Source organism: Penicillium waksmanii, assembly GCF_028829765.1.
Source record: "Penicillium waksmanii strain IBT 27052 chromosome Unknown utg000004l:1.0-5674109.0:1.0-5678898.0, whole genome shotgun sequence".
Taxonomy (NCBI): domain Eukaryota; kingdom Fungi; phylum Ascomycota; class Eurotiomycetes; order Eurotiales; family Aspergillaceae; genus Penicillium; species Penicillium waksmanii.
Genome location: NW_026643251.1, coordinates 311,525 through 332,850, shown reverse-complemented (window position 1 = coordinate 332,850; position 21,326 = coordinate 311,525). Strand labels below are relative to the sequence as shown.

At 48.0% G+C, this 21,326-nt stretch overlaps 11 protein-coding genes across 11 annotated transcripts; 3 read left to right on the top strand and 8 right to left on the bottom strand.

The window, feature by feature from the left end:
• Positions 1-301: 301 nt before the first annotated feature.
• On the bottom strand, positions 302-2,083 carry N7481_002997 (uncharacterized protein; the record flags this gene model as incomplete). The annotated part of the gene is made up of 1 exon (XM_057262216.1): positions 302-2,083. One exon carries the CDS (start codon positions 2,081-2,083, stop codon positions 302-304), a length of 1,782 nt encoding a protein of 593 aa, XP_057123877.1.
• Positions 2,084-3,156: 1,073 nt separating this feature from the next.
• Positions 3,157-4,834, bottom strand: N7481_002996 (uncharacterized protein; the record flags this gene model as incomplete). Its single annotated transcript, XM_057262215.1, has 3 exons — positions 3,157-4,063; positions 4,132-4,581; positions 4,641-4,834. The coding sequence occupies 3 exons, from the start codon at positions 4,832-4,834 to the stop codon at positions 3,157-3,159; spliced, it is 1,551 nt and encodes a 516-aa protein (XP_057123876.1).
• A 968-nt stretch (positions 4,835-5,802) lies between these two features.
• On the top strand, positions 5,803-7,586 carry N7481_002995 (cytochrome P450; the record flags this gene model as incomplete). Its single annotated transcript, XM_057262214.1, has 4 exons — positions 5,803-6,010; positions 6,072-6,100; positions 6,189-6,398; positions 6,471-7,586. 4 exons carry the CDS (start codon positions 5,803-5,805, stop codon positions 7,584-7,586), a joined length of 1,563 nt encoding a protein of 520 aa, XP_057123875.1.
• A 411-nt stretch (positions 7,587-7,997) lies between these two features.
• On the bottom strand, positions 7,998-9,586 carry N7481_002994 (uncharacterized protein; the record flags this gene model as incomplete). Its single annotated transcript, XM_057262213.1, has 4 exons — positions 7,998-8,009; positions 8,062-8,203; positions 8,261-8,668; positions 8,733-9,586. The coding sequence occupies 4 exons, from the start codon at positions 9,584-9,586 to the stop codon at positions 7,998-8,000; spliced, it is 1,416 nt and encodes a 471-aa protein (XP_057123874.1).
• Positions 9,587-10,107: 521 nt separating this feature from the next.
• Positions 10,108-11,031, bottom strand: N7481_002993 (uncharacterized protein; the record flags this gene model as incomplete). The annotated part of the gene is made up of 1 exon (XM_057262212.1): positions 10,108-11,031. One exon carries the CDS (start codon positions 11,029-11,031, stop codon positions 10,108-10,110), a length of 924 nt encoding a protein of 307 aa, XP_057123873.1.
• Positions 11,032-11,426: 395 nt separating this feature from the next.
• N7481_002992 (translation initiation factor eIF-2B subunit family protein) lies at positions 11,427-13,065 on the top strand (the record flags this gene model as incomplete). Its single annotated transcript, XM_057262211.1, has 2 exons — positions 11,427-11,557; positions 11,613-13,065. The coding sequence occupies 2 exons, from the start codon at positions 11,427-11,429 to the stop codon at positions 13,063-13,065; spliced, it is 1,584 nt and encodes a 527-aa protein (XP_057123872.1).
• Positions 13,066-13,405: 340 nt separating this feature from the next.
• N7481_002991 (uncharacterized protein) lies at positions 13,406-13,924 on the bottom strand (the record flags this gene model as incomplete). The annotated part of the gene is made up of 1 exon (XM_057262210.1): positions 13,406-13,924. The coding sequence occupies one exon, from the start codon at positions 13,922-13,924 to the stop codon at positions 13,406-13,408; it is 519 nt and encodes a 172-aa protein (XP_057123871.1).
• A 1,115-nt stretch (positions 13,925-15,039) lies between these two features.
• N7481_002990 (phosphoribulokinase/uridine kinase family protein) lies at positions 15,040-15,753 on the bottom strand (the record flags this gene model as incomplete). Its single annotated transcript, XM_057262209.1, has 1 exon — positions 15,040-15,753. The coding sequence occupies one exon, from the start codon at positions 15,751-15,753 to the stop codon at positions 15,040-15,042; it is 714 nt and encodes a 237-aa protein (XP_057123870.1).
• An 852-nt stretch (positions 15,754-16,605) lies between these two features.
• Positions 16,606-17,150, bottom strand: N7481_002989 (transcriptional regulator family TF; the record flags this gene model as incomplete). Its single annotated transcript, XM_057262208.1, has 2 exons — positions 16,606-17,002; positions 17,134-17,150. The coding sequence occupies 2 exons, from the start codon at positions 17,148-17,150 to the stop codon at positions 16,606-16,608; spliced, it is 414 nt and encodes a 137-aa protein (XP_057123869.1).
• A 391-nt stretch (positions 17,151-17,541) lies between these two features.
• Positions 17,542-18,209, top strand: N7481_002988 (uncharacterized protein; the record flags this gene model as incomplete). The annotated part of the gene is made up of 2 exons (XM_057262207.1): positions 17,542-17,793; positions 17,853-18,209. 2 exons carry the CDS (start codon positions 17,542-17,544, stop codon positions 18,207-18,209), a joined length of 609 nt encoding a protein of 202 aa, XP_057123868.1.
• Positions 18,210-20,844: 2,635 nt separating this feature from the next.
• N7481_002987 (Con-6 family protein) lies at positions 20,845-21,201 on the bottom strand (the record flags this gene model as incomplete). The annotated part of the gene is made up of 2 exons (XM_057262206.1): positions 20,845-21,043; positions 21,125-21,201. 2 exons carry the CDS (start codon positions 21,199-21,201, stop codon positions 20,845-20,847), a joined length of 276 nt encoding a protein of 91 aa, XP_057123867.1.
• Between the last annotated feature and the right edge of the window lie 125 nt (positions 21,202-21,326).

Sequence of the window (21,326 nt, the reverse complement as noted above, 5' to 3'; positions counted from 1 at the left end):
GCTTGATGTCGTATTTAGAGCAATGCACAGTACGATGTTTCTGATACTTTTAAGTTTCGCAAATATTTCCATCCTATACTACAAGTCTCTCCATCCCCAAAAATCGAAAAGCAGGAGATGATGGAAAGTAAATCATAAAAGCCAGGAAATCCATTTCCCACTCGTCGATAATAACAGCTTTGGAACGACAACTTGGGTTATAACAACGCAGATGTAATGACGCAGCCTATCAACAGGTGTTGACAGAGATGACCTGTTGGTGTTTTTTCTTGGACATTCTGTCTTATCTATTTTGACACTACTATCGTATTGTCAAGCGCATTCTGACACCTCCTGTCGTACCCACATTATAAATTCCGTCCATGATCAAGGTCATCTTTGGAATACTATTTCTCAACAGCTCATCCAATCTTTGTTCAACATCCCTTGAGTTCTCTCCCGTGAGCGGGACAGCATCTATGCGGTGTTGTTGGAGCAATTTTAGCATGACGGCAACGAACTCAACCTGGCCCATCTTCTGTCCTGGACAGATACGAGGGCCTTGACCCCAGGGAAGAAAGCACCCCTTTGGTGGTTGATATATGGGACGTGGAGACCCGACAGGGTTTATCCAGCGAGAAGGCCGGAAAATGGTCTCATCGGGAATTCCTTCATCATTTGCATTGACCCATGATGGATCGGAACCGCGGTTGATATCGGGCCAAACTTCAGGATCAAGATGTAGTGCAATATGATTGATAATCACAGACGAGTTGGCCGGAAGGGCAATTATGCCCTTACTTGTCTTTATCTGTTGAGTTGTCTCGTTCGTTCTGAGAACATGAACGACAGGTGTGTACAGACGCAACGTCTCTAGCATGACTGACATAAGTCGTGATGCCTGCGGAAAGACAGCAGAATACTCTGGAGTCTCCGACGCGTCTGGGGAAAGCAGGGCATCAACCTCTTCAAAAAGCCACTCTTGCCATCTAGGATACCTAGCAAGCAAAACTATGGCATATGAGAGAGTATTTGCTGTCGTCTCAAAACCAGCTGCTGTAAAAAGAAAGAGGTTGCCGTTTAACTCATCCCTGCTGAGAGATGTTAACTCGCTCGATTGTTCATCTGACGCTTGCAGGAGATGGCTCATAATGTTGCTTTTTTCTGATGCTGCATCCTTGCCTGACATACGTTGGCGTTCTTGGTTAAGCAGGATCTCAGTGTGCATCGGAAACTCGCGCTTTGCAATTCCCAGTTGTTTCATAAATCCATGTCCTGGTAGCCAGAATGGCCAGTTCAAAAGTACACCTGTTGGGATAACTATCGGACCAGTAACAGATTCCATGACAATCTTGCAAGCTTCGATATATGTCATTTTGAATCCCGATTCGGACTTGTTGTCCGAGTCATCTTTTTCCTTCCATGGTGTCTTTGCACCCATGCCAGCTTCACTGAGAACATGAATTGTAATCCGCTTGATCATATCAAACATTTTTATCGTTTCAATAGAGCGCCTTTCGACTTCGCTTTCAGTAGAAGAAAGCTCATCTAACATCCCCGTGGTCTGACATATCGCTGAATCAAAGATAGTCTTGGAGATACGTTCGTTGATCACACTGGCCACAACTTTACGCTGCTTCGCCCATATTTGCCCATTTGTCGTAAGAACATTATGGCCAAATTGCCCTAACAGAACCCCAACCAGTGGCGGCATCTTAAAATCATCTGTTCGTCGCAGGACATCTGTGGCGACGATCGGATCGGCGGTCCAGAGCTCCAACGGTCCACAACTGGCGACCAAAAATGACTTTGGGTTGCCTTGAGGGGCTGCATATTCATCGAACGGGCGGCGCTTCTCATAAAAATCCCAGCCATAAATCGTCAGCGTAAGACGATTCCATATCCGTGTTGGGAGAATGCTCCTCAGCCACGGTCGTAAAGGGACGGTCGTCAATAGCCAGATTATGTTACTTGGATCAATCGGGTATATCAAGAAAGGCAACCCGGTGGCCTTTGCGGCGCTGACATTGCGAGCTAGCCGCCAGGCGTAGTTCGTGATGAAAAATAGCACCAACGCGCTGACGATTGCGAAGCTGAATTCCATTTTCTCACTTGTCCAAGTACAAATCTCAGGTCAGCGTGCCATCATAAATGGCGCATAAAAAGAGTCCACATGCACTCTAGGGTTCTTTTAAACGAATAATAGGAATTGTAGCCGATGCGTAATCATCAGCAGAATAAAAGGAATCCCAGAGTATATCGGTGTTACATACAAGTATTACTAGTAAATTTTATGGCCCCACTCTTCCTATGTCTTCGAATTTACATACTCAGAACTGTAAGTACCGTACGCTTGTGGATATATACCCTCTGATTGGAAGAAACTTGATAGATGGGGAACGGGCCGAAGCCTGTAAGTAAACTACTTAACATGGGATAGTTACAGGATCTATACCCAGACCCAAGTTCGGTAAAAACATATACCCAAATCTAAGAAAGAGCAGAAAATACAGTAAAATACAGTATGTATAGCTTATGCTATGATCAGTGCTATCAGCCTTGGAAGATATAAAACACTAGTCAGCCTCAGATCAAGGGATTCCGCGGGTAAGCGTACCCAAGTGGGCTACCAGCAGGCACTACGACCTGGGTACTCCGTACAAATGGCCAGGCCGACAATATACATGTGAAATTGAACCTGATTTCCGTAAATCCTTCATGCAGGTCAGATCTGAGGTGGCATGGCCCACAGCTTAATGCGGCTAGTGGGGCCGCGAACCTAGTGTTTATCTCCGATGTAACCAACAATCAGGGGCCAAAACCTACATGAATTGCGGGCCAATGACTGATATTGTATTGTGACGGGTTAGGCTCCAGGCTGTCTGCTTACTAGAGTAGAAATACGACAAAACATTGATTGCCTTGAGACATTTTTTGTCGCCAAGTATGGAGCACTCTATCGACCATACTGAGATTTCTGCAAGCATGTGATGCAGAAGTCTTTGGAAAAAGCTAGTAAACCCGATTTCTGGGTGTTTTTTGTTTTCTTTTTGAGATTACCGAAACTTCGTTTGTAAAGGTTTTGCCATTCCTCAATCTATATTTTTTGACTCCCGAAGCCCCGGCTGTGATACATGACGAGCTCAACCAGACATTCATTATAAATACTGCAAATTTTTACCAGCCTGGTTTCACATTATCAAATAATAGCTGTATACCTTGAATTCCATCTCGACGCTTTAGAACAACAGTAGGGTCGCGGCTTAGAGCCGGCAACCCCAACATAGTATCTTTTCGCGCGGGTACTACTCCCCATCCAAGAGGCTCCCCAGGCGTGGGCGTAAACTCAAAGGCTAGGATAGATTTCGCCAAAAGGCCAACGGTCAAGTTAAGAGCAAGGTATCGCCCGGGACACTGGTGCATACCGGGCAGACCAAAGACGTTGAGATGCTTGACCAGCTCTTGGTTGATCTCCCCGTCCTTCTGAAGAAATCGGCTGGGTCGGAATAATTCCACGTCTTCACCCCAAATATCCCTATCAAAGTTATGCAGATGGATTGGAGTCATGAGAATCGATCCCTTCTCAAGTTGATATTTATTGTCAAAAAGACTGCTCTCGTGCACCCCACGCGCGACCGGAGCATCTCCGTACGTGCGCAGAAGCTCGTACCAGGTTGCCACTAGAAGTGGACAGGAGCGCCGGAGATGGTCAACTTCGATGCTCATGTTTGAGGACGAATCATCAACAACAGTTTTAATCTCAGTGAGAAGGGACGTCAAAAGCTCCGGATTGGCCAGGACTTCACACATTGCCCATATCATGATGTTAATGACATTTGACATCAGCCCGACGATAGCTGTCAGATGACAGTCAGTAAATCCCTCGCGAGGAATCTCAAGGGACTCATAGAGAGAAGCGAGCTGCGCAAAGAGCGTTACCCCCTGCTTCTCTTGCTTTCCGTAACTCTTATTTTCGGTACTTTGGCTAATCTTGTCACGAACAGATTTTCGTGCTGAACGAATCTCAGACGGGACCAGCCATGGTATCGGGTTGCGCAGACTCTCTAGATTTTGAATAAAGATCCTGTGGGTAGAAAGGTACTCAGCTGTTTGAAACCGATTCTAGAATTTTCACGAGCAAATTGTGCGTACCTCAGATTATCACGGAATTCTTTCTCTTCGAATGGCCCTTCTTCGCCCCAAAATACACCGCCCATCGAGCGAGAAAGGAAATCAAAGATCCAAGATCCCAGGCTAACATCTGTTGTTGACCCATGTTTTGGAGCCGTCTCATCCCAATATCTATCAATTGTCGCATCCATTTGGCCTGCATATTTTCGAAGGTTGTCCAGTTTCCTGAGCTCACCGTTGAACAACTTTGACAAACCTCGCTTGAAGTCACCAGTATCCGGATCAGTGAGGACTTTCTCACTTGCAGGTAAGAGACCCATTGAAGGGCCGACAGCGACACGGAAAACAGTCATTAAGCTCAGGTGAGGCATACTCGTGAATTGTTTCATGCTAGCCGAATCTAGCGGGTGAACCAAATGCATGTCCATTCCGGGGAGTTTAAGAGTTTTGATTGGCGAGTTTTGGGTCGAACTGTGAAGTTTTCGTGTGAATAGCGGACACATTTAACAGAGGAAAATATCAGTACATACCATAGTGACGAAAGGTAGGGGTTTGAACCTTTGGTTGCAATTCCATAAATATGGCCTGCGAAGGGGATCCATGAGGGGAAGATAGGTGGGGGTGAGCAAGAAGCCTCTTTCGTCTTTGACGTTGGTCTGTGACTAATTGCAGCATAAACAAGCCATGCAAATAGCAAAGCCAAGACAAGAGTTTGAAGCGACATGCTCGTATAATTGTTGTGAGGATGACTTGATGTTTGCTGTTTTTACAACCCTTCGTCGGCCGCAAAGTGCTTAGCTGGCATGAACAAAAATATTGATAATCTGTCAAGGTAATACTACAAGTCGAACTTGAACGCCCTAGGCTTTTTCTGTCTGCCCGGGGACCAGCGGGCTGTGTTGATTCCATGAGTCTGGCGGAGCCGCCGGGGCAGTAATCACACGTAGTCCAGCGGCCGCCGAATGGATGCCCAACCCGTATTACCGTACAGAACAGATTGATACCATACAGCCATGGCCCCGTTTTCTAGCGAAGAGCATGCTAATTGGCCTACATAGTACATTCGTGGCTTTTAACCAAAGTCACCGGCTGACTACGAGTATGGTTGTAGACTTCATGTCTTGCAGGGCTAAACCTCATGCATGAGACATTTCTGCTTTGAAGGCCCCTCCAGGGTATCGGAGTAACTCCTTAGTGTGCTCTTTAGCCGAAAACAGACACCATAAAATGCGTAAGATATTGCGGCATGCTGCGTACCCAGGAATGATCTCTGATATATAGCCTGTTATACTTCCTTTGACCCGAACTAGACTTGTTTATTAGTCTGTATTTGGGGGACCCATGCACTAAGCCGCAGTAGAAACGCACTGGATTTTATATACAGTCGTATGGAAGAGCGAGTTGTTCATGCACCTTTGTGTATCATCCGACGGCTTATCATGCTTCAAATACAAGAATCTAGATTCTTACTGCCCCATAGCATTATTTTTGGTCATTTATATGTGGCCCGCATGTGGTAGCCCCGACAATGCCCCTCTCGTCACGCCTTGGATGGGATTACCAGAAATATGGTATTGGCGACGAGGTTCGTAACATTGTCATGGAGGAATTCCTGAAGGATTGAAACTTAAATATGTGTCTCTTTTCCCATGCCCTTGGACTGCCTACTTTTTACAATCTCTCACGAGCACCATGGCACTTCAACTACTTTGCCTATCAGTGCTGACAGCTGCGGCATTTTTGGGATTATGGCGCATAGTATACAATGTATTCTTTCACCCACTACGGAAATTCCCCGGACCATGGATGGCCGGCGCTACATCAGGTTGGAAAGCATACAAGGAAGTTATCAAGCAAGAGACGCTGGCTCTAGAGCTCTTTGATCTGCACGAGAAATACGGTGAGACAAACTGGGAAAGCAATCAAAAGATGGTCTTCTTTATTAATAAAAATACCTTCAGGTGAAATTGTTCGGATCGGACCAAATGAAGTAGGATATCACTGAGTCTTTTTTTTTGCTTTCCCTTTCTATCTATCATAGTATCCTCGTATCACTAACGTGAGTTATCTGCCTTTAGCTCCATTTCGGAAATCCATCCGCGTTTCATGATATCTATAACAGCAGCAAGAGATGGGACAAAGACCCCGGCCTCTACCGAACCCCCGGTGTCACGACTGGGTCTTTCGTGTTCCTGAAATATGCCCAGGCCAAGGAGCGCCGTGAGGTTCTTCTTCCCATTTTTTCCAAAAAGGCAATTACGAACCTGGAGCATCTTGTCTGGCGAAATGTAAGTTGGCTATTGCATTCCGTCTAGCAAAAAGTTTTCTACTTCGTAACTGACATTCACTTCAAAACACAGGCAACCCGCCTCGCCTCCTCAATTACCAAAACCAACGCAACCAAAAGCTCTATCGATCTCCTTTATGCCTTCCGGTCCTACACCCTCGATACTATCATGTGCTTCACCTTTGGAAACTCTGTGAATGCGACCGATGCACCGGGATTCAGCGACCCTCTGATCTTAGCGATGGACGCAAGTCTGAAGCTGCTGCCATTTTTGAAGAACTTCCCCTTGATTCGCGATCTGGTTTTTGCCATTCCTCCGTCTCTAGTCATGAAACTCGTTCCTGATGCTAAACGGCTGGCTCCGCGTCTCTATCAAGTCCGCGATCTCATTCAGCAACAGCTGCAGGTTGTTCTGAATTGCCCCTCGAAGCTCGACGAAGTGCCCCATCAAACTCTATTCCACCGTATGCTCGATCCCCAGGCATACCGAAAAAAGGAGGTCCCAGACCTGACAGCCCTGCACGACGAGGGTTTCACACTTATCTTCGCGGGTGCGAATACGGTGGCAGACACACTGCTAATGGGTCACTGGCATGCGATGCAGGATCCCCTCCTGCTAAAAATGCTCAGAAGTGAACTTCTGACTGTTTGGCCAGACATCGAGAAGCAGCCCTTGCTAGCTGATCTCGAAAGCTTGCCACTGCTCACAGCGACTATTAAAGAATCTCTTCGCTTTATCCCGTCCGGTGTGTCACTAACCCGTGTCGTGCCTGAGACTGGCGCCGTCATATCGGGCCAGCAAATTCCGGGAGGAGCCACGGTCGGCATGGCGATCTTGCACGTACACCAGTCTGCTGAAGTCTGGGGTAAGGATGCTCTGGATTTCCGGCCTGCGAGGTGGCTAGAGAGCAAGGAGCAAGTAGAGAGTGAAGATGGAAAGACGAGGCCCAAATCTCATAAAAAGAGTGACTTGGATCACTGGCTTGTGCCATTCAGTCGAGGTCCTCGCATGTGCTTCGGGATGAACCTTGCTTGGGCAGAGATGTATATCGCTTTTGCGACTATGATTCGAAACTTTGATATGGTTATTGACGGAACGACGCCTGAGGATATGGTGTGGCGAGAGTGCATTGCAGCCTATTATCCTAACAGACACTTGCATGCATGGTGCCGTCCCACTCAGGCTTAGGGAGGGGGTAGAAGATTATAGAGGTGGGTTTAGAGGAGTGGCACCTATAGAAACTTGAATGAAACAAATACTGGCACCACTAGATTCATTATCGTGAAAGTAAATTAGTAAAACTTCTGAAACTATCTGAGAATTGCAATTAAAGTATTAAAAAAGAGTTCTATCAATCCTTCACCTAATAATATTGCAAAGAATATCGCTTTTGTGATGAGAAGCAAAATGCATTGGGTATCAGAAACCCAAGGATCTTAAAACAGCAGCCTCATAATTCAGGAAGCGTCAACAGAAAAAGAGCCTGACAGGTGTCAGGAACGAAAGTAGAGTTCGAATGGGCTCCAAAGTAGGAGCCCATTTCGTACAAGGAGCAAAGAATTAGCCACATTGACCATTTTCGCACGGTTAACGCGCTGTCTAGATAACATACTGCAAGCCTGTCAGCAATAAGTCTTGTCTTGGACATCATTTGAAAACTTACTGGGATGAACAGATAGGGAACCTCCTTCTCATAGCGCTTCCAGGCCTCTCCGTATTTGCGACGGCATCGGTTGATATCCCGGTTGGTACGGTGGATGATCATGGCCATGAAGAAAACGAAATAGAACCAAGGGAATGGACTCCTATAAGTTATGTGTTAATGACTGCAGTTCATAGCTTTTGCGAAAGGAATTGCTTACTTGAATCCAGTAATGAGACCCCAGGACATAGAGAAGAACATGTCAGGTACATAATTGGGCTTCCGGATAATAGCAAACCAGCCATCGACCATGATGTGATCGCCAGCATCGGTTTTAATTGTCTTGGGGTTCTTGATAGCTTGCCAAGGCACCTGGGGGAAAGTGTTACGTTTGATAAGCTGACCCTTCTCCTCATGACGAAATGCGTTCTTTTGGCCATTGGCACTGTCCCACATCCAGTAAAAGAAGATGTACAGAACGGCGAACACTGTCAGTGCGAATCTGTTCCAGCGATACTCAGATGGATCATGGTTGGCTAAGTAAAGCGCACAATGACAATAGGAGAATGGCACACCGGCCATATTCCAAAAGGTGAGCAAGAATCCGAGCTTCTCATAGTACATGTCCCTGTTTGAATATTAGTTTGGCCACTTTTTCAAAGAATATATTCATTCATCTTAGATTGACTTACCAACTTGTGATGATCATTTGCTCTGCCTTGGCACAAGCATTGGTATACAAGTAATGGGCTCCAGCGAGGAAAATGACCTCAGCAGAAACGTAGCCATAGGTTTCGTACTGACGAGCTGCCACGGACAAGGTGATAAGGAAGAGAATAAACCAGGGAATTCTGACTTCGTAAAACATCTTGAAGTCCAAGATACCGATGCGTGGGTTCAACTCGGCGCCCATGAAGAAATCGTAGATGGGCGAGCCCGACATTCTGTGGGTCCGTCCGCGCACGATAGCCTGGAAGTAGACGATGAAGCTGTTCAGGAAGCCAGACAGGATAGAGACAGTCATGATAGATCCGAATTCGTCGATCAGCGTGTACAGAGGAAACACGCCGGTGAAATGCAAGGTAGCAACGATTGCAAGTGTCGCATAGAAACTGCAGTAGGCAGAGCAGTAGTAGGGAAGCCTCTTTCCGTTTTCATGAAGCAGGGGACGGCCATAATTGGAAACGCCGGGCATGTAGCAGTACATCAAAGACTCCATGATGAAAAAGACCCAGTAGATTACCCATGCCTTGGTGGTGGGATAGGCACCCTCATAGACCAATTGACAGAGGTGGCGGCCAAAATCGGACCAAGACTGGTCGACCTCAGGCAGAGGAAGCTTGCCATCGTAATAGGTTGCGCCAATCCACATGTACCACATGATGATGGGAAAACCAGTCATCAGCAGTAATACGCCAATTGAGCCACCAAACTCGAACTCGTCGGACGCGCCATCTCTGAACTTTGGGGCAGGCTTGGATTTGTTCTCCTTGACACCGTTGGCGGGTGGAGCCGCAGTAGCGGTAGCTCTCTGTGACACGGCCATTGCTAGCAATTGGGATAAAAAGGAAACTTGGATCACAGAATGATCGGAGAAATTCGATTGTTTTCAATCGCGCAAGCTCAGGGGGCCCGTCATGTGACCACGTATGCAGGGTTGTCCAGAAAGGAAAAAGAAAAGAAAAAGAAAACAACTATTACGGAGGGGTTCGATTTTTGGGTAATCTATCTTGGCAGTAAGAACGCCTGAAACAAGATACTTCCGAGCAATTGTAACCACCAGCTCAACCACCCAATTGGAGCAGCCAAAAAGTAACCCACCACAATGCGGCTGCGGGATATTTTACACTAGTCTCACCACGATGTTAGGTAGTGGCTACTAGTAGAGTATGTATTCCATTCGGTATTTGGCCCCCAGTTCCACTACTTGCAACGGTGGCATGTAATCTGAAAACCGACCAGTTACATAAGTTACTAAGATACTTTGGTCTTATGCGGAACTTGTTTCTTTGTCTTTTAATGAGGCGGCGTCTTGGAATGTGACGATGCCGGGTAAATGACGGGGGCTCAGCCACGATCTTCGAATATATCTTTGATTCCTTGCGCCCAAGCTTCCAGAGTTGTGGCTGGTCTCCCCAGGTATAGCTTCACATTTTCGACACCACTCGCATAATGAGCACGTTCCGCATCCGCGTTGTCGGAGTTATCGAGTTTGTCGACCATATACAGCGCAACAGGCTTTGGCACGCCAGATGCCATAAATTGCCCGATCGCCTCGTCCGCGGTGACAGGTAAAAACTTGATCTCCTTGCCCACAATCTTCGCAATGATCTCCACTCCTTCCTTTTGAGGGCGGATCTGTGGTCCATAGATATAAACCTTTCGCTGGTTGTTCTTAGGCCCTTGCACCAAGACTGTCCCACTGACTTGACCCATATCGACGGGAGTGACAAAATCCATTCTGAACATTGGACCAAACATCTTCAGCTCGCCGGAAACAATGCCATCCTTGAAGCGCAACAGATTAGTCGCGAAGCCACCGGGGCGGATTGCAACATAGTGATCAGCGCCAAAGATCTCATCCAGGTTAATCTCAATTTGAGCATGGATGAAAGGAATCATATCATCGGGCTTTACGTCACGCGGGTCCCCGGCAATAGTGTAGCTGCTGAGAAACACAACGAATTCGATGCCAGCAGATTTGAGCGCAGTCAACGTGGATCGCATGTGGTCGGGCATGCCGTTGGCTCGGTAGATGAAAGCACGCTTGGCTCCAGACAACTGCACGGCCGCAGTGACGGTGTCAGGCTGGGTTAGATCAGCCTGGACTCTTTCAAATTCTCCTGCCTTTTCAGCTTCTGGGGTCAACCCTGGAATTGCTTTTGTGGTATCTCTCATTGCGAGGAACACCTTAGCCCCAAGCTGTTGGGCGGTGCGGGCCACAAAAGACCCAACACTACCGGTCGGACCGAACACAATGACGGAGGACATATTGGAGATTGAATATCAAAGAAGAGGAGGAGAATCGGTGGAGTGCCAGTCTGTTAGTGGTCGGACGCGGGTGCTTGGATTTATACTGTTGCTCTTAACACCGCTTATCTCCGCCTCGGTCTAGTAGGTAGCGGAGGGCCCGAACTTTCGAGATCAACAACAAACACTGGACCCGGGCGATGAAGTCAAATTTATTGACTATACGGGGCTTACGCGAGATTACTGAATCTGGCGAAGAAATGGAAGTCCCCATGCATACGCCTATTCGAAGTACTGCTACATGATTAGGTACTGGGCGATCACGGGGGTGATGTGATCATGACATACCCATCTTCACTTCCCCCGCACAGCCCGGATTTTCCACTCTTTTCACATCCATCATGAAAGCTTAAGTCATGGCTGCACAGCAAAGTCAAAGCACTGACTTACAGAAACGATCCGTGGTCTCTTCCTTCATCTTCACTGGCACCGATGATAGCCTGCGGGTGGCGTTATTCCGACGCAGCCAACAAACTAGAACATACCAGTCAGTTCACAGCCCAGAAGAAGTTTTCTCAGCTAACCAGACCTACGTGGTAAAGAGGCCGTCTGGCCCCAATATCGGGAACGATCGAGAATAGCGAATCACCAGTCCGCGCTGCATGGAGAGAACTCGAGGAGGAAACACGCCTAACGGCCCGCGAAGTGACATTGTGGCGACAAGGCAACCCGTTCACCTTCGATGATATCTCAGCGGGACGACGATGGACAATTCACCCCTTTGCATTTCAACTGCGGCTCAAGGCACAAGACAAAATCCAAATAGACTGGGAGCATGACGGGTGGGACTGGTACGATCCGAACAAAGTCACTGATGATGAGACATTCAATGGTGTTCCCCGTCTAGTTGAGAGTCTAAGACGAGTTTGGTTCGAAATGGAGATGAACTCAGCAGCAAGTGAAGCCCTCCGCTCGGGTCTGTATCAATTGAAAACAGACCACCAAAGCGGATCCCACGAGTTGACTTCCATTGCTGTGACGGCTCTTCGGGATGTCCTTGTACATCTTCGAGGCGATAGGAATTGGTGGGCTACCACATGCACAGCAGCATGGCATCTATGGAAGAACGGGCGAGAAAGTATGGGCTCGGCAACACTCAATGCATTTCTCAGTATTCTTGCCGATATCGAAACTATTCTCCCTCTGACGCTGGAAAATGAGTCCTCATGGGACCGTATCCTGGCAATGGTTGATCACCACTTGGAGGCGCGCCGGGAGATCCCAACACGAATTAAGGAGACCTTTGTCAAGTATCTCCAGGACAGCTTTCCCTCAGCTGCAGAACACGGGTCCAAGGACACCCTCACCATCCTCACGTTATCTGCCAGTTCCACAATTCGGGAAAGCATCATTGATGCCTTTTCGTCTCTTTCGATATCAACTCTGGACCTACGTATCCTAGAGTCTCGACCCCTATTCGAAGGGGCTGCTATGGCTTCAACGCTGCTATCTTCGTTTCAATCAAAGCACCTAGCCGCATCCGGTCGGCATCTAAAGTTGACGATCTACACCGACGCATCAGCAGCTATAGCTGCATCCGATGCCGACTTTGTGCTTCTTGGAGCTGATAGCATATCGTCGTCTGGCTGGGTCAGTAACAAGACTGGCTCTTTACCCGCTGTTCTAAGTGCGAAGCATATAAGCCCCGGCGTGAAAGTACTCATATTAAGCGCAGTGGACAAAGTCGCTCTGCCAGTCGAGTTGGAGCATGAGGGTGAACAAGAATATAATGATCCCGTGGAAGTTACGACGCCTTGGGCTGGCAGCGGCGTGAGAGGCATCGATTTACTTTACGAAGGGATTCAAGGATCCCCTCCCAAGACAGCGAATTGCCGTGTTATGGTCAATAACATATATTTTGAATGGGTTCCTGCTGGTCTGATAGATGGATATTTGTGTGAGCATGGCTTCTATTTTGTGGCTGACATTCGGAAGAAGGCAGACGAGGTGAAGAAGAATGCTGATAGGTATTTCGGGCTTGTTGTAAGCGATTGAATCAGATGCAGGCCGGACTAACTACAATCTGAATTACGGAATCCGGTTACTTTTCCCGATTTTAATTTAGTTTCACAACCCTGCTAGTAGAACCGATGGGTTCGTATCGATATATTGGAATAATACGATGTAGATTTGACTGTAACACATGTACAAACAAGAGGTCATATAAACAGAAAGCACTATGAAACACGAAATAAAATAGGAATCACCAACAAGTTCCTTATAACAGCTCCCACATATCATCACAAACTGCAATTATGCAACTGGCTACTAGGTCGGGCTAGTAACCTTTGGTTGACCACATGAGATCCTGTAGTAGCCACGCTGATACAACCATCTATTCCACCCAGTTGGAAAAAGTAGCCTGGCAGGCCTGCTCTGCACGCAGGCCCGAGCTAATGTCACTGCATATATTCCAGCCCTGCCCGGTCTGGTACTCGCTGCCGGCGTAGTTGAATTTGAAGAAAGGGTCCGCGACATCCCAGTTGATGTTGGTAACAGTGAGTTTATCCGACAGCCACTCTTCTTCGATAACATAAGGAATGCCGCAGTCGTTGCCTTCTTCGTCAGGGGAGTAGACGCCAGCACGCTTGCAGACATCGTCATAAATAATAAAGGCCTTGGAGCCAGAAATTCCAGCAAATGGATTGCTACCGTCGAAAGTAGGGACGCTGACCTGGCTGATTTGCATCGCAAAGGTCCATTTATTGGGACCTTCGGCAAGGCACAGCTCAGAGCGGTCTTCGCTAGTTTTCTCGTCGTCTTTAATTTTGTTGTTAAGCTTGCAGTCCGCGTTCACGACAGCAGGAATTGCAAAGAGGGCGAAGCCCGCAAGGATCTGAATAGATGATTTCATTTTTGAACTTTGAGTGTTAAGTCACTGAAGTTGAGTATGAGGATAAGAGTGAAGACGAAGATCCAAATCAGCACGAGAAGAGGGTCATTAATGGCCTTTATATACACTTTCTGGTCCCTACAGTTCGAAATTCACGGTAGTTTTTGGACAGAACTTGCGCCACCCTCTCCCGAATATCTCGTAGGACTTGTCTTACGACAGGGGTAAGAACCCAATGAGCCCAATTCTCCAATACCACGCAATGAATTGACCCGCTTCAAATCTTTCGCCCCCAACATTGACCTGAGAGCCTGGCTCTTCACACCTTTGGCCCCAAATAGAATCACCCTACTAATATTAAACTACCAAGTGCTTGGCTAGTTCCAAGCCTAGGTCAAAGCTCTACCAAAAAGCTATTAAACCCTTAGAGATCTCTATAAATAAACCAAATCTTCACTTGAAACAGTAAAATCATAGCCTTCCGCAAAATAAAATCAAGACATACCGGTATCTAGTATGCAACTTGAATGCTGGAAATCAGCCCTGGCGGCTCTGCTGATGTTCCCGGATCCCCATTCTCAATATAAATCATTCTGGCCAATCATTGATGCTACCATCTTTCAGCCCCCTTTTTTCATAGCGGCCTTTACTATTTCAGGGCTAGTGCTTAGGCTTGGCTTGTCCCCAGCTGCCATGACCAGTCTGCAGAGACTTGTCGGGTCCATCCGCTAGGAGAAATATGCAGGATGTCTTACTTCTGGCAGGAGTGAATGGCCTTTCTCATGCCATATTCCGTTAGAATGAAATGGCACCTGGACCCTGCATCTCATCTGAGCGCCCACTCAGCCCCTTCTATGAGCTAAAGTGGCGAAGGCAGGCTTGTCTGGCAGGTTACTGCTTATCCTAATACTCAGCCGCCAAGACGTGGCAGTCTGGCTTTCTTGTCGTTAAGAGTGCAAGATGGGAGGCCTTATGCTTCAAGTTTCTCTGTGGCCCCAAACCCCAAACGTCATTTCAGATAAATTGCCTCATGCCAGGTCATGGGGATTGTGCAGTCTTGTGAAAAAAAAAGGTAATCATTGCAACGCTAATCTGATGATATTGCAAAAGTAGTCGAAGGGCAATTCATCTCTTGCCTATGCATCCGCGTGAACAGAAACACTTTTAACAACCATATCAGGAACAATCAATTTTTCCTGGATGGAAATCCCATTAAGATAATCATTAGTATCAACCCTCCGATACCCATCTTCCATCGTTTTCTCAATACCCGCCTGAACATGTCTCTTTGCCGTCCGATCCCGCGCCTCTAGAAGATCCGTTTCGACGAAGATGCGGTAATCGCAGAGCGTCGCGAGGTCTCGCCAGCCCGGTTCGTCAAGGAGAAGATAATTCCCCTCGACGACGATGATCGATGTATCGGGCGTGATGGAGATGCCTTCTTCAACGGGATCTTTCGCTTCGTGGTCGAATGTTGGTGCGCTGAGGACGTGGTCTGATGGCCATTTTCCTTCCTTTGGTAGGGGTGTGTTGTCGGCCCATTGGCGTATTTGGTGCATGAACGTCACAAATCGGGAGACGTTGAAGGTCCAGGGAGCGCCGCGTCGGATATGTGCTTCTTTGGGGTTTGGGAGATCATCGAGCTCGCGGCGGGAGAGATGGAAGCCGTCCATAGAGAGTAGAGCGGCTTCCACATTTGGTTCATTATTTAGATGATTTACCACAGCTGCCGCGGTGGTTGTTTTGCCTGAGCCGGGGATTCCCGCGATGGCTACGATGTAGCGTGGTTTGAGGGAAATATTGGCTTGGTCGCGGATGGTTTCCGCAAGGCGGTGGTATTCGGTGTCCATCTTTGAACTGTTAGCATTTGTGATCAGGCCTTGAAGGAAAGAGGAGTTTGGGACGCACGTTGGATTCAAGTTGAATTTCAACTTGAACTTGAAGGCTGCCAGTGGAGAATGTGTTTGGTGGTGTGCAGTAGTACTAGTATCTATAGTATAGAGTACTACCTATACTTGTAGATTTCTAAGGTTGAAGGTATTGTTACGGCGCCGCCCGGCAACACTTCTTCAACGGATCATAATGGACTGTTAGGTGAATCTTTTCTACAATTTCAATAGTGCTCGATAGGTCTTCAATCTTTCTGGGGCATGGAATTGCTATGTAGAAGCTGGTGGAGTTGTCCCCGGGCGACTGTGCTCCACGGACGAGTGTCCTCCGACTGGGATGCCATCGGCGTTGATCCGAGTCGGCAGCCCGAGATACCCTACAATGGACTACAGAGTTGCAGATGCCGATCTTATCGAACAGGGCGGGGTGGAGGGGAAGAGAGGAGGGTTTGCTCTCGCCGTTGTTGGTCTCTGAGGCCGAAGGTGGAGGTCTTGGTGGCCCCGCCATTTTACCCCAAGTTGGAGGAGTCGGACTCTTATTGGAGAGGAGGGAGGGGTCTGGGAACCCGATTTCCCCGCCATTTGGCGGAGAGGGAAGGGAGATTATTATAGATTGCTAACTCTGCTCGTGAAGTATTCCTCCAAGGGCATTCCGAGTCGGCTCGGTCTCGCGAGCTTCGAGAATGTTCGCGCCCGCCAGAGAGTAGCAAAGCATGCAGATATGGTGGTATAATAAAATGCATCGTCAGATTTTCGAGTCGTTGAATGTCGTATACGCTGGGGGTTGAATGTCAACTCATAAGAGGTCATGGATCATGTTGTTGCTGTGCTTTGGAGTGGAGTCTGTTCTCTTCCGGGAGAACGTTTAGACGGGGGCACTATTGGCTTTAGAATTGGCACATCGGCCTTTGGCTTGCGTTTGATCTTCGGTTTCGCTGTGGGATCGACGTAGAAGCATAGGAGTTGTTCCTGGCAGCAGTGGGAACACTGCGGCTTGGCGTGATCGCAAACGACATGCCATTCACGGCATGCTTTGCAGTCGTCGTAAGGCTGGCGGGTTGGGCGGGGAGTTGTCGATGGCTCACAGGGAGGGCTCCACCACGTCGGCCACAGCCAGTGAGAGAGTCGTCCACATATTCCCGAGCGCATATTCTTCTGGACAGAGACGGTCGGGATGGTCTGAGCGGGTTGCTCCCCGTGGGGTTGTAATCTGGAGATAGCCAGTCAGTCAGTCAGTACAGGGAGATAGAGGGAAGGAAAGATAGTGAGGAGGTAGAATGTAGTGAAGGCATCGCAAACAGGGAGTGTCCGTACAAATCCTTTACACCTACTGAAACTGACCTTGAGGCAAAACTCATGACGGTTGACTGCTGCTGCTGCTGCTACTGTTTGCTCTTGAGGGGTAGCAAAAAGAAGAAGTGGGCACCATTTGGATGAAGGTAAAGTCATTGAGGACCCGGACCCCGTGCAGTTTTTTAGTAAACCGCACAGGCATTCCAGTGGAGTCGGATGACATGGCCTTGGAGTATTTGGAGGTGTGTGGTGGTGGTGGTGGTTGGTGTGATGTATGATGGGGAAGTGTTGGCACTGGCTGATCTGCTGACTTGTTTCTCTTTGGCGGGTTTATCTCCCGTGGACTTCTCCACTTCAACTTTCCATACTCTCGACTCTTGACTCTCGACTCTTGACAGATCCATACAATGCTTTTCTTTCACTCAGCTTTCTCCTCTGTCCCATCACCATCACCAAATGGACCGCATCGCCAATACCATCCGCGCCGATCACCGTGATCTGGCCTTGTGTTACCGCCGCATTGTTGATGCCGCTGATGAGGACGAACAAACCCGTCACCAGAACCAATTTACTTGGGAACTGGCCCGTCATCTTGTTGGAGAGGAGCTCGTGCTGTTCCCGGCCATGGAGAATAATGTACGTGACGATCCAGTGGATGAGCAACAACAACAACACCACGACGACGACGAATACCACCCACATCAAAAGGTTAGTATGTTTGGACTGGTTTCATTCTTTCTCTTCCTTACTTCTGCTAACAACTGCAGATCAAAGAAAATCTCCAAATCTTCCAAGATCTCCACTGCTCCGACCCACGCTTCATCCCCACCATCACCGTCTTGATGGATGATCTCGCTGCCCACATCCACACCGAGGAGACTCTGGACTTGGTCAAATTGGAATCCGCCATCACGTTAGAGGAGAGTCAACGTCTGGCCCGCCAGTTTGCTCGCACGAAATGGTTTGCGCCCACGCGTGCCCATCCGTCGCTGCCAGATCGTTCGCCCTGTTCGCCCTACGAGACGGCGACCGCGCTCATCGCGGCCCCACTGGATCATCTGCAGGATCTCTTTCGCCGGTGGCCCGATCCTGAACTCTACCCGACAACCGATCCGGAGGAATAGACTTGATTGGAATGAAGGGCTAACTTTAGTCTGGCAATATTTCATGTGCGCAACATCCATACATACAGTGCCGACCATTCTTGCCTTTCATATCCGGAAACATAAAGATACTCTTTCGAACCTTAATAACATGATATGCCTCCATGAAACTACACGCATGAACATCACGGTTATTGGCGTGGATAACCTGGATACCTAGATAGTACCTTGGTACCCAAGTTTCTATCTTCTGTAAACAGTGCTAGGTTAATTTCATGGCAGATTGCGTAGAGTTTTTGGGCAAAGCCATTGACTCCCAACACTGGCAGCGGAAGTCCGGGCCCCACCCTGTGCATCGATCTCTTGCCTAATATAACATAGCCTTGTTTTCACGCCAGCACCCAAGCGCGAGGCTGTGAAATCCAGTGGCCTTTAGATCCCGAACCCCCCCGCTTCCTCAGGCCAGAGAACTGCCAAGTTCTTCAAATTCCTCGCCGGAATCCATGAATGACGACCTAAACTGAAGACTCAGCTATCACGGACAACGAAAGTCTGGCAATGGCTCGTCATGATTCGGATAAAAACAAACCGCGAACTCAGACCAGGCCTGTCGAGTTTTCGTCCCCACAAAATGAGCAATATTCACCCCTTCAGAGCTCCAAAGAAACATCATCAGGTCGGGGTCACGACGCTGAAACCTCTTGGACTTGGGAGATCTCTGGTGCCCTCCTCAGTATAGTCTGCATCGGCCTACTGATCGGCTTTCTGGTCTACGCGAACGGGATGCCTTATGCCCGCTGGCAGTACTCAATTTCACCTAAGGCCGTGGTCTCCATCCTTGCGGCATTTGCAAAGGCTGCAACTTTAGTACCTATCTCCACGTGTCTCACCCAGCTCAAGTGGAAGAGGGCTTGGAGAATCAGAATGTGTCTAGAGCAGACAACTATTCAGCTTTACTACTTTGATATGCTTGGCAAAGCTAGTAGAGGTTCCTGGGGCTCCTTAGAAGTACTTTGGCGTATGCCGTGGTCTTTGCCGATAGCAGGGGCTTTATTGATGATTTTATCACTTGCACTTGATCCGTTCTAACAACAAATCCTTGCCTTTACCTCGCGTCAAGTTGCCGCCCATAATGAAACCGCTTCTATTCAAAAGGCTCAAGAATATTAGCCTTGGTGGGTCACGTCGATAAAAGAAAACGAAGTTAGTTATAAGCTGGATCAACCTGACCCAATGCTGGAAATTGCTTTGTTTCAAGGACTGGCACAGAAAAACGACCCACTAAAGCCTATGTGCTCTACATCCAGCTGCATATTCCCTGATTTTACGACACTGGGGTTTTGCTCACAGTGCGTGGATGTCACAGAATCGTCATCTCAAACATGTATCTCGCCAGAGGGTGATTTACATTGTTCATACACAAGCCCTAGTGGACTGCAAATTACCCCCTGAGACTTCGCAAATAACCAGTGATCCCCCGAGAAATACTACTCAGGCTACGCATTACCCCTCGAACTCAAATATCAGCGCATATGACTCGTTTACTTCGGATATACCTTGTGATCTGGTTTCAATATTGCCAGCGCAGTATGTGGATTTGCTCATAACTACACTTCTACAAGTGTAAACTTCACTGAGCCCAAGCCTTCCCTAACTGAATGCTCTATACATTTTTGTGACAAGCAGTTCGCCAATGTTAGCTATCTTCCAGTGAGCGCTCAGGCTCCAAGCCCATCACGGAGTCAACGTCTTATCCCCGAATATGGAGGTACTGGTCTAATACCATCTTGGCATGACAGTTTACAATTACTGCCAGTAGACGATGCTGTAACATCCTCAGGGTCGAATTACTCCATGGACATCAGTACAGAGAGTCTGGTACTAGATTATCTCCATTCTATTTTCAACGCAATTTCTTTTTTCAGCGGTCGGCAAAGAAATCAGGTATTTAGTTCACCTGCAGCGCTGATTTTATTTAATACTAGTCATACTGATGTGCCCAGAGCATTCGACTCCATGGCGACAAGTATGACTGACAGTATTCGAACAAGCGCCGGAAGCATTCATATCCAAGGAACGGCCTACCGTACTGAAGCTTATATCAATGTTCGCTGGCCATAAATAATTTTCCCTGTTGTCCTTGTGCTTCTTTCAATTATGCTGCCGGTCATCACGGCGTTGATTAATAGCGGCCAACCTGCGTTATGGAAGTCATCCATCTTTCCACTCTTACTTGGCCAATTGGAAATGGAAAACAACCATCTCACACAGCTACGCCGTCTAGATAAGTTACAGCCGTAAGCTAAGAAGATCAAAGTGACTGTTTGTGACCATGACAACACCCTGTCATTCGTCGAGTTTAGTGGTGGTCGCACTATTGAGGGACATGAAGCCTGATACGGGTGAAAGGATTCTTCAAATACATCCCATGGTGTCTGACCACGATATTGTAAGATACAACTACCAGTCCAGAAAGTAGTATGAGAAGAGGGACTCTCTACCCCCTATCCAATCAGAAATCACGTTCAAGTTGCACGGCTTTATATCCCGGGAATCACCTGGGCAAGTCAGAAGAGCTACAAGATGTGCACGCAATTATCAGGCACGAGATGTATAAATACCAGTGCGCTTTCATCCGTCCGTCCATTTCGGCTGGTTACAGTTCTGCCCCCCGCTTCTCATTTTGAGCTATACCATACGGATCCAAGGCTCGTGTGCTAGCCTCCATACTCGCCGGGTGATGGTTGCCCGGCGCATGAACTTCACGTCGGGGTTTATCCCAGCCCAATTCATTGCTGAGCAAGTCGCTGGCCTCTCGCTTGGCGGTGTCCGAAACATGGGGGTTTTTCAGCGCTCTGGTTGTGTGATTAGCTCGTCGATCGGGGCTCAATGACTGCACCTTGCAGCGGATCACCTTGTGTCCCCCAGGTACTCACGATTGATAACCACGCATCGCGCTGATCCTTTCCTCGGCGGTGATGTCCACTTCGTCATTTGCTGGAGATCTCGACATGATGGATCTTTACTGGTCGCGATGATTAAATTATCATCTGTGTTATTCAATCAAACGTAGACTTGATACGGGGTATCCAGTGTCTAGTGAAAAGAATATATCTGGGACAAGCTCCGTCAGTTACA